Source organism: Nanorana parkeri, unplaced genomic scaffold, assembly GCF_000935625.1.
Source record: "Nanorana parkeri isolate BGI_ZX_2015 unplaced genomic scaffold, ASM93562v1 scaffold34, whole genome shotgun sequence".
Lineage (NCBI taxonomy): Eukaryota > Metazoa > Chordata > Amphibia > Anura > Dicroglossidae > Nanorana > Nanorana parkeri.
Window position 1 is genome coordinate 1,626,855 of NW_017306302.1, and position 18,006 is coordinate 1,644,860.

At 38.2% G+C, this 18,006-nt stretch overlaps 1 protein-coding gene across 1 annotated transcript in view; it reads right to left on the reverse strand.

Moving 5' to 3' along the window:
* Positions 1-18,006, reverse strand: part of MAST4 (microtubule associated serine/threonine kinase family member 4) — a 442,223-nt gene that overhangs the window by 16,933 nt on the left and 407,284 nt on the right. Inside the window, 5 exon segments of the mRNA XM_018569292.1 lie at positions 367-494; positions 1,402-1,514; positions 3,536-3,658; positions 11,164-11,265; positions 17,455-17,620. Of these exon segments, the coding sequence (XP_018424794.1) occupies positions 367-494; positions 1,402-1,514; positions 3,536-3,658; positions 11,164-11,265; positions 17,455-17,620 (632 nt within the window).

Sequence of the window (18,006 nt, forward strand, 5' to 3'; positions counted from 1 at the left end):
AGAATACAAAGTCTTCTTGTAATTACTGTAGATATTTGTTTAGTCTGTATTCTTTGGTCCTCATTAATAGACCAATAAGATTTAGAAAGTGCCTATATAATTTAAGGTAACCTTGTATTAATCTTTTTTCATCATTTTGAATTTCTGAGGCTTGGCAGCTTTATTTTAAGGGAAATTATATACTTAAGCAAAAATATCAAATTGCCTACACTCTTATCCATCAGTTAGAACTGAATGCTTTTTTCTTGTTTTAGTTTAAAATCCCTTTTGTTAGAATTTGATCACTCATCTATTATGCTTCAGATTTTTAGATCATACATAATATCAATTGAAGACACAATAGTAATAGTTCATCATTCTACTTACATCTCGGAGTATTCAGAGCTCCAGCTCAGAGATTCCACAGGAGGTAAAATCAAGCTCTTGGATTTCTCACTACTGTCATCCTTTTCTTCCATTTTATCTTGCATCATCTGGTCAATGCTGCTAAATACCTAAACATATATGAATAAACAATATAAAATACATGGCTATAACCATATTATCCTATATTAAACAATTTTAACATTTTTGTTCAATAATGACATTGCTACAAATAATCTCAAGGTATCAGAACTTGACTAAAACTATTCAACCAGGTAGAGGTTTAGTACTTTGCTAATGAAGGTGAAAACCTATTTAATGTGAGCATTGAGATAAGTCAGTACTGAGGCCACTACTAGGATATTATTGTACGTGTGAACTTTTTTTCCTCTAGGGTGTGATTGTCCTGTATCGGGTGAAGTCTTGTATATAGGTTTTTTAAAAATGAATCATCTAATCATCCAACATATCTACAATATATGCACTATTATGTAGCTTTTGGGGAATCTCAGAAATTAATACACTGATTGAAAGCACCCAATTAACTCTATTCAGCTCTGGATGATTGGAACATCAATTGAAAAAAATGTTCCTGATTGCTAGCAAAACTAGTTTTCCTGTGGTCAACCAATACAATCATTTGAACGTTATACTGGGAGATTAGTACCCATTAATAGTAGCATCTATTGTTATAACTGCTCTAGTGTACTCATTTTACTATAGATCTATCTATATGTGAAGTTCACTAGAAAACTCTGCACATCTTCAAGGCATATACGTTTTCCAAACTGAGCTAGAAGGCAACAGTGGCCTTCACAGGGCACAACAGGAACATTTCTATGCTGGAGAGTGCGGCCTTAAATTTGATTTTAATATGTTGCTTTATTTGTATTATTCTATGGGTTAGAACAGACAAACAAAAACATGAAAGAGGTTTAAACCTTTCCACACTATCTAAAACATAAAAGTATTGGCTGGAGTTCCTTTTTTATATATCTGGGCAGAGCAGATATACAGCCAGGGTCAAGTTGTACTTACTTTAGAAAAGCGATGTGAACATGATGAAAACTGTCTGATTTCCATGCTGAAGTCCTCATCATTGGTATCATCCTCCTCCTCCGTTTCCATGTGGTGGTATTTTTCAGACCGGGCTAAAAAGTAATGCAAATTTAATGGTCACCATGCAGATGTGCATGTGCATAAAAAAAAAGAGGGGGTTGAGTGGAGCAACATAAAATAAAAAAATTGAATCTACCCTAGGTCCAGCAAGATGGTTGCAAGTAAAGGTGACAGCATACATAAGGTAAACATCATCAGAACAAAGTTACAGTCAAATCAGGCAACAATCATACATTTCAACCAATCTCCACAGACATCCCAAGCCCACCAATTGGATTTTGTTGGATTCTCTCACTCAACTGCTAATAATTCTGTAATTGCTTGGCAAGGCATCACCCAAATTGTCTATGTTTTTTGCAATTTGAATGGAAGTGAAGACATTTAAATGTCCTCTGCTTTAGGACAACAGTATAATTCAGGCTATATTAGAGGGTTGTTGTCCCCCTCTGGCTACTTTACCAAATTCTGCCTGGCTACGGTGTGATCTGTCCTTAAAGTGCACCTGTGTCCAGACTATGGCCATTAATCTATTTAGAGATTCTAAGTAGTAAAATAACTTGAAAACAAGCCATTGCTGACCTCCCTAGCTGCTTTTAATGCAGAGTTATGCCTCCCCAAAGACCCTCAAAGATGACAACAAAGACAAAGCTGAGTTACAGTCAGTTTCTAACAGCTTATTAACAACCTGCTGTCTGTTTACATTAGAGGACTAAAACCGAAGAAAATTGAATTTGTAAGGTGTCAATAATATAAAGGCATCATTAAAAAATACAAATGCTATACACATAGTACCTTTAAAATATGTAGAAGATAACTCTTTGCAAAGTATGCAGATAATCAATAATAGAAGAAAGGTAAATTTTACGCATTTGACATAACTTTTGTCTTCGTTTTTCCTTTCTATGTACTTTAGTCATGTGGTGTCTGAAAATCTAATGGGGACAGGTAGTTTATGCTGTTTTACCTTAGAGGGCTAGAGGGCCAAGATCTGATCTCATAGCAAAAAAGATTTCAGTGCTGGTTTTGCAAACTTTAAAAATTAATTTCTGCACAGTGCATATAGATACACAGGTGACACTTGTTTTAAAGTCATTTTACTGCTTGTTTAGAATTTGTAAACACTTTAGTGTGCAAGATCAGGGCATAGGCTCATTTTAAGCCACACTCCTTGGTCATGGTGCCTATGTTTTATAGTTTAACTGCTAAGAGTTCTGTATTTTAAGCTGTATGTGTACTCTAAACCAGCAGTTCACTTGTCCACATGACTATTCCCCTGGTTAACCCTAAATGTGGAATAAAAAAGCAAAGGAAGCGCCACAACCTAACGCAGGGTTATTACGCTAGGTTATAACACTAGGTTGTGGCACTTCCTTTTCTTTTTTATTTCAAAACATGACACATCTACCTGTAATCAAGGAAGCAGTAAACCACAGAAGAGATCATTTACAATCACCACTTAATCTTCATGTCCTCTCCATAAAGACCTAGTGCACTCATCCATACTTAACTTTTTTTCACCTAAATGTGGAATAAATCCCTTGTTTTTTGGATTATAATGGAAACAATGACTTGTGAAAGCCCTTTGTGGTAATAAGGCAGTGCTTTATGTCATATGCTCACATATATATCTGCATTGAGGAAATATGAAGACAGCAAAGACAGTAGAGGGCTACAGACATTAGATTGCGAGCCTTTGCATGGGACAATCTGCTGAGAATGTAATTTGTCACATGATGATTTAATTTTTTAATGGATATAAGCTAAAAGCACATTCTTTTGCAATGCTCTCACATTAATCTCAATGCTCTCTGAGAGAAAAGATGTCAAATACACATTTGTGGGAACTGAAACATTAGGAAAGAATCAATGCAAGACCCAGATAAAACATAACAAATGAGTAACTGGCAATAATAAAACTCTTTTTAGTAGAAAAGTAACTTGTGCACACACATAGTTACAAATCCTTAATGATTAACAAAAGTAACAAAAGCACACAAATGATAGAAAGCTTTTGGCCTCCAACTAATTATACTTGACGTTCTTCTCTACTTACTGTCAAAATAGCTGGTGTCATCCTCTGACTCTAGCTGTGGGACAAACTCTGCTTTTTGTCTCAGTAAGCTGTTCCAGTCTAAGGCACAAAAGAACTGATGTTGCTTCACCTCATAGGCACCACCTGGCATGAATTGAAAGAAAAAAAAGATATGATTATCAGGAAGACTGGACAGAATAGCGCATTAGTGGTTAGCACTCCTGCCTTGCAGCACTTGGATGTTCAGATTGAATCCCAAACAGGATGCTACCTGCATGGAGTGTGCATGTTTCCCCTGTGCTTGTGTGGGTTTCATTCAAGTACTCCAGTTTCTTTCCACACTCTACACTTATTAGGATAGAACTATGAAAGCTGACACAGCCAATTAGTGGCAGTACCCTTTTTTCCTGTCTTGACAGGTTCACTCCGGGTCAGTGATACGTTTCTATGGTTGTATTAGCAGGAATATATATCTGCCTGTAGGTGTCACTGTGGACAAGACGACAACACTGACGTATGAACTATGTACCGTATCATTTATTGGCTTAATTTGTGCTTTTAATAACTTTCAGGGGGGGAAAAAGAGACAATAGCTTCCATTTTACTAGCTTTTATAACTCTGGGAACAAAGAATGTGGGCATTATCATCTTAGAATACACACATAAGTGCTTTACTCTATTGCAGCTTTTATGATAAAAAATACATCTTTATCACCATAACTGTAATTTAGGACTTTCCGGCACAAAATGCACAAAAGAAGAAGAAAAAAATTAGATGGAAGTGTAACGTAATTACAATAATTTCTGGCTGCAACGAAAAGAATCGGAGTTGTTGACAGCCTGTTAAACATAATTATCCTGAGTTATGGGAGATACACAGGAGAGGCTGCCAATGGCATGAGGGAGCAGTAAGAAAGAATGTGACCGTTGGTAATGGCTCAGAAACATGAATCCTGCCAGACAATACCTAGCTTGACCTAGGCTGGCTCTCTGAACATGAGGTAGCATGCTGTGATGGAGGCAGAGCCATTACGTAAGCGTAGGGCAGAAGTGACAAGGGCAATGACAAACTGTAGAGAAGTTGGTAAGAAGGGAAAGAGGCAGAAATCTCCTATTCTCTGTTGCATCAATGTCATATTCAATCAACACAGTCTAAAAATGGCCGTTTTGCTTTAAAATGGTATATTAAGCAAGGACCAAGGTTCCATGTGTCATGTTATCTACAGCCCTACATTTCTCCTCCTCTGTTGTAGAATTTTGTACTGATGTAGTGTTTCTAAAACTATGTTCTGCATCCATTTAAACTAATCTTACGAGAATTCTACATTCAATGATCCTTTCATTAACTTTGAATATGTAATCTGTGTCTAAAAACACCATCAGTGCTACATAATAAGACATTGTGCAAAGTGCACATCAGTAATAATAATACGATTCACGATGTCAGATCACCAAAAGAAGAATTCTGATGAACGACTGTTGGATATGACACCTTGTACTGCCTTATTAAATAAGCCTGATTGTTGTCATAAAACAATGTGCTTAGCTACCTTTCATCATTAGATAACTGGACGAGTGGAGCGTAAAGGAAACCCGGTTATTAAGTACTCATAATATGTACACTAACATGACACACTTTTTTCACTGTTGATTAGATTGTTCATCATGCTGGGTTGCAGAGTACCCACAGCCTTTCAAACAAGGGACAGGTCTAAGAGATAAGTAATCAAAATGCTATCCATTCATAGGCTGTACTGCCTATAGAGCCACAAATGATTCTTAATGTAGCCACACAACTATGTGTGTCATTGGCCAGTAACCATTTCTCAGCTCATCTTGGGATATATCATTATCAGTATCAAGCAGGTACTATAGCACATACCATACACATTAATTACTTCCCATACTACACTTCTCAAAAACCCTTAACTTCCCTACAAATTTTGATAGGTTTATTTTTTGGCACTGGACTCCTGTCTTGTGCCTTTTGGTCAGGACAGTTCATTAATTTTGAAGAAATACCACAGATAACAATTAAAAGAGGATTCCATATAACTTGAGGAAGTGTGTATTGATGAAAAACGGTTATTGGTACCTCCACAAAAAAAGAAAGTTACTGTTTCAGATGTTGTTTCTATGATAGAAATGTTTGTGGACAATGAGCTCTTGAAGTTGCTAGAAAGGCAGACCAGCGAGAGTAGAGACAATAGGTGTCGCAGATTTATAGCATTCTACAGTTCTGCTCTGGAGCTCTGCAGAATAATAGGATTGTTGTGCTCACCGTAAAATCCTTTTCTCTCCGTACATTGTAGGACACAGGGCAACAGATCGTAGATCCTGATTGGTGCCAATCTGGTCAGTTTCCACAAAGTGATAAATAAAACACCTCTGTTCTTGCAGTATTACCTGTGAAATGCTAGCTGCTGATTAGCAAGACATTTGTTAGCAGCCACTGCCTACAGATTAAGGCCTCATTCACATGTTTTTTTTTAGCTGCAGCTCTGGATTCTTGTGGCAGAAATTTCAGGTCCACACAGATGTGGCCGCTGTGCCCTCATTCAAGTGAATGACAGGCTGACAGCAGCCACATCCATCCTTGGCTGTCCACATGTAATCATACATGGAACTGTGGTCCTGAACCTGTGGTTCAGGATAGACAACTGTCCCTGGACGCAGACAGACTGCATGCAGTGCATCTATATGGACACACATGCGATTCCTGCCACATCAATCCACAGGTTCTTACTGCATGAAGCTTCTAGCCTCGTTTGCATGAGGCTTTTATCTTCAGCTAGTTAGTGATTAAAATCTTGCAAGCTGCCGCAGCCTAACAAGATAATGAGGGCCGTGGTCTGTGCAGTGGAAACGGTCTACAGGCAAACACCTTTTTTGGTTCATAAAACACCTTTTTTGATAAATCTGTATTTGTGCATCTAATCTACTTGAACATATTATTGGTAGCATGTGTCTGTATGCTACACCAGCACCCACAGTGGCCAAGCTGCCTTAATACAAGCATGTAGGTTTGTACTGTCAAGCTTTCATGTGAAACAATTATGCTATCTCAGGAGTAATCTGTTCAGCACATAACAAGCAATGATGCTTACCAATGTGTAATTAAACCCATAGCAACCAATGCAGCATGATGCAACAATACTTAGAAGACCAATTCATACTGGAATGGATTGTATGTAAAATCACTCAGAGGGTGTGGCCTACGTTCCACATACCGTGTTTCCCCAAAAGTAAGATCTACCCCGAAAATAAGACCTAGCACTATCTTCAGGGATTTCTGTAATATAAGACCTACCCCGAAAATAAGACCTAGTTCGGTGGTAGGTCTTATATTACAGAGATCCGCTAGGTCTTACTTTCGGGGAAGCGGCACATAACTGTGTAAAAACCGGCCGCAGCTCCCGCCCACACGCCCGCCCACACGCCAGCCTGCCGCAGCTCCAGCCCCGCCCACACGCCCACCGGCCGCAGCTCACGCCCGCACGCACGCAGCTCCTGCCCCGCCCACACGCCAGCCGCAGCTCCCGCCCGCAGCTCCCGCACGCACACACGCACAATGGAAGTGACATCCGCCGGGACCGGCAACAGCACGCCGCCTTCCGGGACCTCGTCCACTCCTCCCCCAGCCAGGTAAGACATCCCCCGAAAATAAGACCTAGTGTCTTATTTCGTGCAAAAAAAAAATAAGACACTGTCTTATTTTCGGGGAAACACGGTAGCTATGATTTACATCGTGACTGCTCTCCAAGAAAGAAAAAAAATCTTAAGCATTATTGATATTATCATTAACTGATATTTTGACTGAAATCTGAGGCAGTGTGTCCTGATTCCAGCACTACTCTCTAAGTTCAGTTGTAGGGAGTCAGGACACACAACTCTCTACTAAAAAAAAAAATAGCATCAAAATTGTCCAGGGACAGCAACTATGAGTCATCTTAAATCACAGCCACGGCAGCATTTTTAAACGATTATATGTGTGAATATGTGCCTGAAAACACCATGACACATTGGTGGGTGGGTGTCAACCCAGGCCACGGGTCTATGCTGGCTGTGCAGGAGTTTAGCCCTGCTGGTCTGGCATGTTGAACTCTTACATTAAACTATAAAATACAGGAGTAAAGGACACCAAAAAAAACTAGCAAAAGTGTACCCCATCTAAAAGCTCCTAGTTCTGAATATTACTGGCAATGTCAAAGAAGTGTTCAATACACAGAAGTGTAAGCAAGGAGTAGAAACACTTTTGTAGTGAATAAGGAAATTTAATTATTTTCTATGTTTAGTGAGTCCTTGAAGGCCAGCAACAAACAAAGTTTTAGGAATCCAAGAGGGCTGATTTGTCAGATGTGAGGCTATTCCGCATTCTATTAATCAGAAAAGGAATATAAATGTATTGACAGCACGGGACTTTGCAGAACATGCTATGCTGTCTGACTGAACATACATATGATCAAAAAGGAGGGCTCTCCAAGAAGAAGTCTATGGCCAGGATTGCGTCATTGCATCATTCTCCTTTTTCAAACCCTATCCTGCTATAGTGCTTGAATTAGAAACATGGTATAGGACTTTTAGCATTGGCTAAAAGCTACTGGAAATAAATATTTGTTTTTCACAGGTAAATTTTTGGCACAAGAAAAAATGGTTAAAAAAAATATTTCAAAAAGCCACCACTAAACATGTCAATACCAAGCGAAAAAAGGTAACATGGGTTCTTTAGTAATGGCAGGAGTGTTGAGGAGCCCAGTCAATATTTGTGCACCATCTCTTCATTTACTGCAAAGCACATGTATAGTGACAGAACTTTATAGAGTGAAAGTGAACCTCCATATCTGCTTCAGTTGGAAAGCACTGAATACCACAGCTAATAAAAACAACTTGGAATATGTTTATAAGAATATATTGCAAGATCAATATGTAAAGGTCCCAGGAGCTCAATTGAAGTGAAAGCATTTGAGATAAATTGTTTACAGCTTTGATAAAATTCTGAACAAAAAGCTTCCTATTGAGAAGTACCACACAGGAATAATACTATCATATACCGTGTATCCCTGAAAATAAGACACTGTCTTATATTTTTTTTGGCTCAAAAAAACAGACTAAGTCTTATTTTTTTTTTTTTTATGTATAACAATCCAAAGTTAATGCAAATCCAAATGAAATAATCCAAAATGGCAAAGTTAAAAATAGGGTGATCAGGGCAATCAGGGGTGCCATACCTTTCCAAGAGCAATTTGATACCCAGAATGAGCGAAGCGCACTTTCACTATAGATTCCTCACAGGCGGAGTGCATTTGGTATCACTCCGCCTGTGACAGGAGACGGCGCTGTAGAGGAAACACCAGCTCATGCTCCCTGCGCTGCCGCCGCCTCGCTTCCTCTAGCGCTTGCGTAGTTGGCACCGCTGATTCTCTCCCGCGGCTCTTCAAGTTCCCACTTATGCCACCACCTGCCCTGGGAATGGTCACAACTAGGTCTTGTTTTTGGGGTAGGTCTTGTATTTTAGCAATTCCCAAAAATGGTACTAGGTCCTAATTTCGGGGTAGGTCTTATTTTTGGGGAAACAGGGTATAACCTTCTATAGCTAAATGACATAACACAATACACCGAACAGAAAAAGTTAAATACAATGTTAAGTTAGGGATCTAAGCATTGATTTGCAACTGACCAGTCTACATCATTTCCCTACAAATGGGTTCTTTGAACCTCTATGGTGTAACAAAAACTCTCCATTACAATACCCTTACCAGGTTTCCATCCTTTAAAGGATGGACTTCAGTCAATGGCTGAAAGCCAAAGGGAACAAATTCTGGTAACTTCATTCCTTTACTAATGATGGACGAAAAGGACTAAGGATCCAGAAAGATAAAACTTGGGGAAGAAAGAATACACCGTTTTTCTTTTATGAACTAAAAGAGAAACACGGCAGCTGCCACTACTGACCTCCTGAAAATGCTAGATGTCAGGCAGTTACGCTGCTATGTTAGACATCAATGCTTGAACGCTAAACCTTCAAAACTGTGAGTAACTGATCTGGAAGGAATTTACATATTGAGTAAATCAGAGTAAGGTTGGAAGTTTTTGTCTGCACTCTTGCTATAGGTCAGTGACTCTCTTACTATTTAACCCTTTCACTGCTACCGACGTATGCCATACCTCGCTGGTAGCCTGCCCCTTTAAACAGACTTCCAGTGGCTCCCGACTGTCGGCTTTACACTAGAAGTGAGTCTGGTGGCTGAGCTGCTGCCAGATCGCTTCCAGAGCCGGTGTCGTGCGCCACTAAATGACCCCTGATGTCAAGAACCTGTCACCTCCAATGTGCTATCACAAAGGGGGCTTTGTAAGCTCCCTTATGTGATAGCAATTAAGTAAAACAATAAAATTTAATTAACTAAATGCAAGAATAACATTTTATTTTTTTAAAGACCCCTGCCTCATGTGCATATTTATGTAAATACGCATAGGATGCGTCTACGTACAAAATTGACGGTCACACTACACATAGTATCGCCGCGTGTGCAAGAGAGAGCAAGAATACAAGGGTCATTATTTAAGGATATCTCTAAACTGATGACCTATACGGGCTTTTAAAGTGTTGCCTATGGACAATTTGGGGTATTGTATTTATTTGCCGTTTCATGGACGCAAACATTTTTACCTGGGAATGTTGGGTATCTATCCACTCTTCATAACCTCACCGTTTATATTTTAGAAAAAGTTGCGTATATTATTGTGTTTTTGAGCACTAAAATGGTTTACTAAAATTTTGGGTTTGATAGAGCTGCCCTATTATCATGCCACGTAAAAATTTGCAACTGCCCCATTTTATTCTACAGGGTCTTTGCTTTCAGAATATATAACGTTTTTTGGGGGTTAATGGATATTTAGAAGTGTGGAAAGAAAGCGCTGGGCCAGTGTGGTTGTCTTGGTGTTTCTCATCCAACAGTAGTTAAGCGAGGTGAATATGTAACATACTGCAAACAAGTAGGCAGCGCCTGCAATCCAAAGGATCTAAACAGCATGCTTGGCTGGACAGTGAGCACAGATATAGGAACTAAAACGTCACGCCAATTAAAATAGTCCAGATACAACTTTATTTCATTAAGGTCAGGGGACATTCAAGTAGAGAAGCCGATGCGTTTTGAGGGTCTAAAACACACCCCCTTCATCAGGGCTTAAGAGAAATCATGTATGCGAACTACAATCCCTGCATCTTAAAGTTGTACTGAGTTGTGAAGGGAGTACTTCAGGCTGGTCAGCAGCTGGTTTGGCAGCCTGACGGGATTGTACACACATACAAGATTTCGCTAATTAAGCGCAGGTTTCCTTTAATCAAAGTAGAGAATCTGGCAATGTGGGGAGGGGCAGGGGGTAGATTCTGTCTTTACAAAATATGCAATTCCTAATTATTACAATACAAAATACTAAAACATATTTTGCAATGTACCCTAAATAAAAACAATTCAGAAAAAATACACAAAGTTGCTCGTTTCAAATCTGCTATATAAGCTACAGGCTATACAAATATGTAAACACACTTCCTTTTCTTCCCTTCTGTTCTGGTTGTTAGAATGTCTCAGGGAATGAATTTACAGATAAATGCCACAAAGCATGAATAATATAATGGCAATGTTGGTTACCTGTCCCCAATCTTTCCATAGGATTTTGCCTGAGTAGTAATGTAATGAGGTCCTGAGCGTCAGAGGGCGGAGCATCATCCTTTTCAGGCCAATTTATTTCATCTGTCAAAAAAAAAAAAGAGAGAGAGAGTTAGAAAAAACATAAAACTTGGATTTGACGTTTACCTACTGCTGATGTAAAATGGGATTTTACTGGTGTCCAGTTAGAAAGAATTTCAGAATTAAAATGGGTTTGCTCAAAAAAGAAAACTAGATCTAATATGCTGTAATATTTATGTTGTTAATGTACACCTGTCATGAGACTAACAATACTGACCTAGTTCTGCTTGTTGACTGGCTGACCCAGTGGCTTCAATACCTTAACAGTCACTGACCTGGTAAAAGTATGCAGATCAGGAAATCTTCATAGTTATTCTGGGTCAGTGGCTTAAAGTACTGAACCCAGAGGGTCCACATAATGGCTAAGTGACTAGCATTTTAAGAAGGAGAGCTCAACAATTGCAGCCTAAATGTTTCCTTCAAGACAGGTTTTCTTTTATGGAAGATATATTCCTTAGCTTAGCAAGTAAACCATTGTTATCCAACAACAAATGTAAGCAGGGGTGGACAAATTATTATATGGAATTTAGGAGCCAGTCAATCCAATCTAGAGCCAGCAGGATTTATTTTAGGAGTCAGCCCCATTGACAGCTTCCACACTTCTGGAAAGGCATCTTTAGCGAAAACCTTAAAAGTTAGGCGCCAGCTGTCATTTCTAAGGAGCATTGGCAACCTGGATCCTGGGATTTTTTCCAACTCTGTATTACAGAGTAATAGAGGTTACACAAAATCAAAACAGCTTGCTACATATTACTAACTGGAATGGGTAGAATGCATTTTGTAGCCAATTAGAATCCAGCTGCAGATGTGAAGATTGAAGCACACATTTCATTGGTTGCTAAAGGAAAACATAGGCAGTTTTCCTTTGCTATGCATGTTGCAAATATTTGTATTTTGACAGAATTATGATGAGTTCAGGGCCATAAACTGTTTACTATTTCACTGTGCCATGGGAAAACAATGTGCCTGCTCCTACCATGGACACCATCAAAGCTGCAATGTTCAGTGAATGTCCATAAATTGTCCATAAACCACTGTAAAATGTATTGAGATGACCCCCTCTATGCATACATACCACCTGATATATTAATCTTCCATTTTATCCTAAGATTGCCATTAAGGGAATAAAGTATTCTGCAGTTTAGCTGTACAAATGTATAATTGTTTAAACTGTCATGTAAAATGTAATGCAGGCTGAAAAAATGAGCAAAATCTTTAAATTAACTATATTGCACAGGTCAATTTGCATAATTGTGCCGTAGGGGAGTAGGGCGGGCCACAGTTTGAAAAGGGCAAAAGAACTAAACACCGTCTATGCCAACTTGGCTGACATATCTAACCGAGGTTAAATTGGATTTAGAGCATTAGATATGAATATGCATCTCTGCTGCAAGGCATTTCAAGCCAGGACAGTGTTTTGCCGCTTGCCTTAATTAAAACAGGTTGATTCCCTAAGCTGCTACCGCCTCAAAGTATAACTCCAGTAACTACGTAATCTATGTGCATCGGCTCTGATATATGCAAAGACAATTATGCAAATATTCATACACATAAAAAAAAACACACAAGCCTACATTTAAATATCATAAACATACATGTGTGTGCATACATATTTGCCTTATGTATATGTATGCATTAATGTTGATACATGTTCAGTGCTAAATTCAAAACAAATTATAGTGCAATTCCATATGGGCTCACAGCAAGACACTACTCCAGGAATGAGAAAACTGATGTGATTTTATATGACTGAATTAAGTCACCTTAACTGACAGCATTCAGTGTGTATTAAGTACTCAAACCTCTTTTTATAAAATACGCAGACTCAAGGCTCTACAGAAGTGTGATTAACATCTATACATTTGTAGAAAATGTCTTTATTTTTTAAAATATCTTATTTACATTTTTTTTTTCAAACTTTTTTCACTATTTGCTATTCTGCTCGGTAGCACATAGGTACCGAGCAGAATAGGGGAGCCGAATGCAGCTCCTCAGTATTTGGCTATTCACTCACTGTCGTTCTGCCCCTATGTGATTAGGGGTGAACGGTAGCGAGTGAGCTGCCGGAGCTTCAGTTCAGCCAATCCCGATGTTTGATCGGCTGAGTCGAAGTCCTTCTGCACTGTGGCTCAGCCGAACATGCACAGCATGTTCGGCTGACCGAAGTGCAGCCGATGTACGACTGAAATCAGCCATACTGAGCCGTAGTGAATAGCTGAACGTTGTTTGGCTCACTTCACTACGGCTCGGTTATTCACTTGGCTGCCTGCGGCAGCTTAGTCAATAACCCTGTTAGTTTAGTGAGTTTGATGTGGTGGAATTTGGGATGAATTAGACCACCAATTGCAAGCCAGGACTCCTTGTCCAACAACACCTGACCTCACAAATGCTGTTTCCACTAAAGATGCCTTTCCAGAAGTGTGGAAGCTGTTAAAACTACAAAAGGAGGCACCTTTGGTATATCCAACAAGCTCATGTAGGTGTAATAGTCAGGTGTCCCCAAACTTTTGCTCATATAATGTATATGCACCATTTTCTTCTACAATTTAGTGAATTGAGGCCTTATTCTCTGGCATCACCACCACTGCTGCCAACGCTCCACAAAAAAATATATACGCTAGTTTTTATTTAAAAAAAAAAAAAAGAAGTCATGTTTCAGCGGTCTCCATAAGAGAATATGTAAAAGGCAGAATGGTCTTATTCCTAATATTTTACAAAGGCCCTCAATTTTATTTGTGCCCCTAAAAAAAGGGAAACTATGCAATACAATGAGCTATGACACATTTTGATCTACACAATAAATACACCACGCATAGACTTCTATTAACAGACATGCATATACTGTATAATAATGACTCTTCTAAAATCTATAATATCACACCTTATATATTTTAGTTCATTTTCTACAAGTACTAATTTTTCCCTGCAAAATTAAGTATGACACAAAATGTAAATAGAAATATACGCTAAAACCAAAGGTTACACATTTTTTGGGAAAAACAAAGTAAAAAAACTATGCATCGTCTGAAAAATATATATTATTTCACCTAGTGTTTAGGTATTTGCATTGTGGTGTACAAGCACTACACAGTTCATTATGCTGAATAAACGCCATTATGATCATAGCTCTGTTGGCACAACTCTAGCCTGTTAATGCATTGGGGAAATTTGTGGAAACAGCAGGTAGGGAAATAAGGGATTTTGCTTAATTATCATTTAGTTTTGCCACAAGCTGCGTAATGGTACTCAGGGTCAGCCTGCAGGTTCACATCAGAAAGGTTATTGAATTTTAAATGAAAGAAGAACAGCTGTTATATAAATAACATTACGTTGTAATAACCCTCAGTGAACTCATTAACAATCTGTGATTTCTCTTTGTTTGCTTTCTGCTTTGCATTATTTACTATGAGAGCCCCAGTTCGCCACATTAGGGTTTATATGGCTATTAGTTTTATTTGCAGTGAACAGTACCCTGTGCTTGTAATCCAGTGGTGAGCCAAGAGGATATACATCCCAGCTAATTGGCTCTGGCTCTGTTATACCATTTACACATAATGAACTGCTTGTGTTAGCCACAGTCCTAATTGTAATCTCAGACAACACACTTAATTACAGAATTATCCACAAAGAGGAACTAAATTATTTTATATCACACTGTGAAAATGCAATATTGGAAACTAAACGGCCATAATTCACAGAGGAAAATAGTAAGGACATTTTTTCACAACACAATATAATTATTGTATGTGAAGCTATTTATCCCAACATAATAAAACGCCACAATTCTACTGGCACACTTTAAGGCTTATACAATAAGATGTACATCATGATGACCCTTAACAACCAATGAGGATACCTCTCAAAACTGATTGACTCAAGTAGACTGAAATCTGACATCTACCTGAAATGGGTTACTGGCATTCGTAAATCATCAATACTCTTTGTAGCATTTTAATGAATTAGCCAAATAGACATCAAAACCCATCTCCATGCAAGCTGCTAAATTTCTGTGCTTAATAATATTATATATACATAAATATACACACACATTCATATACAGTAACTGTTTCACCTGCCAAAAGGATCAGCAGTTCTTTCAGCTAGTTATACGAGCCAGGATATCCTGCAAGATGGAACATCCAGGTCCTGCACCACCAATGAAGCCAAAGCACAACTCACTTAAGAACACACCCCAAAGCCTGTGGATTGGGCAGCACATTGAGGAGGTAAGCATATATGCATGCAGCAGAGCTTGGTTGGTTTACAAGGGGGAATAGTGTGCAAGCATAAAATACTAGTATATTTTATGCATCTGCTAGATGTTTTCATGTTTGCTGACAACTACATATAATATGTATTATGCAAACAGATCACTATTTATGCACTGGAAAAATAGTGTCTCTAAATGTAAAGGAGTTTGGCAGAGCAGATCCTACAAAACCGCAAACCTGATGTGTGTATATGCACCTCTCCTCCTCTGCATCTGTCTCCAACAACATGGCCACCAGAAGAGGTAATTAAGGCATGGCAGAAGCATGGCATCAAAATAAGTATAAAATTGTAAACCGATACTGCACTACATTTCCAGAACTGCAAATTGGTACCTTGCCACAGTAACAGAATATAATTAGCATTTCATATTTAACAGCTTAAAAGTACATTTACATAAGAAATAAAAACTTTTTTTCAAAGAAAAAAAGGATTCAAAATACTATATTAAATCTACTTGTTAAGCTTCTACTGGCTTATTCTTAGCAAAATGTAGTAACCTATCCAAACATCCTATCCAAACATCTCATCTGAAATCCATGAATTGTAATATGTGTGGGACTTTAGGTTTACTGCACTTTGCACATCTTAGCTTAAAGAATAAGTTTATTATGTATTTCAGCAGGATCTGATGAGATGTTTAATAGCTAGAGCGTTTTTTGGTTTTAGTGAATAGTTTTATGGCAGCACCAGGGATATCTTGCTGGGCATGAGAATTCATATTTAAAGTGTATTTCCACTTACGCTGCCAAATTGAGATAATACCTATTCTATATTTGTTTTATGGTCCAATTCATATATAGCATAAGCTAAAAATAAATACATAAAAAAAATGCTGCTTGCCGTTTAAATAGCTTTTACTTGGGTTAGGGTTTTAAGGGTTAAAATGTATTTGTGCTTCTATAACTTTTAAATTTTAGGAGGTGTTGTAATGTGTGAGGGTCTCATCCATTCAGAGAAGGCTTGACCATTGTGTTTTAATGAAGCTTATCAGATAAACACAATCCTCAAATTTCTGTCCCAAGACTTTCCATTGGGACAGACCACTGTGAAATGGTTAAGAAAAACCCTGAAATCAGCCATCTTGCCTGATTTAACAAAACATCTAAAAATCTTTTTTTTTTAAATTGTAGTTAGTTTTTTTTTAGTAAGCTGTTTGAATAGGAACACATAACGAACATATAGAGGGGTTTTCCTAAATCTGACTGCAAAAGTGGAAATACACTTTAAGCAGCTATTAGGTCAAAAAGATTGATAACCCTATAGATATAATTTACTAATGTTCACTTGCTGTCTGATGCACATGGAAATATTCAAAGGAGGACCAGTCTAGACTAGGCTTATACAAGAATCTGAATATGCAGTCTTAAATTACTATTACTGTGACTACATGGCTATTGAAGATTTTATTACCCCTCTGATTGAAATTTATATAATTCAACTGACCCATGCCTGTCACCGGCCTGACAAAGTAATACTATATAGCTAAATGAGAGAGAATGAGAGAGAGAAGGAGAGAAAGAAAGAGAAAGGAAAGAGCGTGCGCTCTGACAGCGTCAAATCTATGAACAGTTTGGAATTGAGGTAAGGTTTAAGCTATCAAATACATTTTTTTTTAAATGACAAAACTCTAAACCCACCAACTTACATAATATGTGCATTACTGTAATAGTACTAAAACTGTTATGATGCCCTTGATACTTGGTTAAAATGTAAAAAGATGAAGGGTTGTCATTGCAAACTTGCATGATTTGTCTAGGTATATTGAAACGGTTAAAGTGTTTTAAAAATGTATAATTTTAACCTCTGCATAACATTTTGGGGGAGCAACTAAAAAGAAGGCCTACAAGAATGATACAAAATACAAAGCATGCACCAGTACAAAAATTTTAATATTAATATCTGAATGATTCTTCTACATACCACTGATAACCTGTCCAAACAAGTCTTCTGGGGTATCTCCAAAGAAAGGAACACAACCCACCAGAAATTCAAACAGGATAATTCCCATTGCCCACCAATCAACTGGCTTCCCATAACCTTGCCTCAAAATCACCTCTGGAGCAATATATTCTGGGGTGCCACACACCTGCAAGTAAAGAGTTAAAAAAAAATAATTATCACCAAAGCAGCACGGGCCTTAGTGTTCACCTATAAGACACATTGTTAGTACAGTTGCCATCACTGAAGGAAACCTATACTGAGAAAAATACAAAGGCTGCTATTGTTAACCTCCTGACACATGCTAGTTGCCTGGCTGCTGGTAATCCAATAACTTTAATATTCTCCGAGTCACTGGCTCAGAACACATTTGAAGATATGTCAAAGCTCCTACTCTGCATACCTGTTCTGGGTCAGTAAGTCTTAGGTCTTGTTCACATGGGCTTCAGTATTTAAAATATCAGTGTGCATGGCAATCTTTAAGGCTAGAGCTACACTTGTGACTAAATCTCTTTGCTACTGAGAGATTGAAGT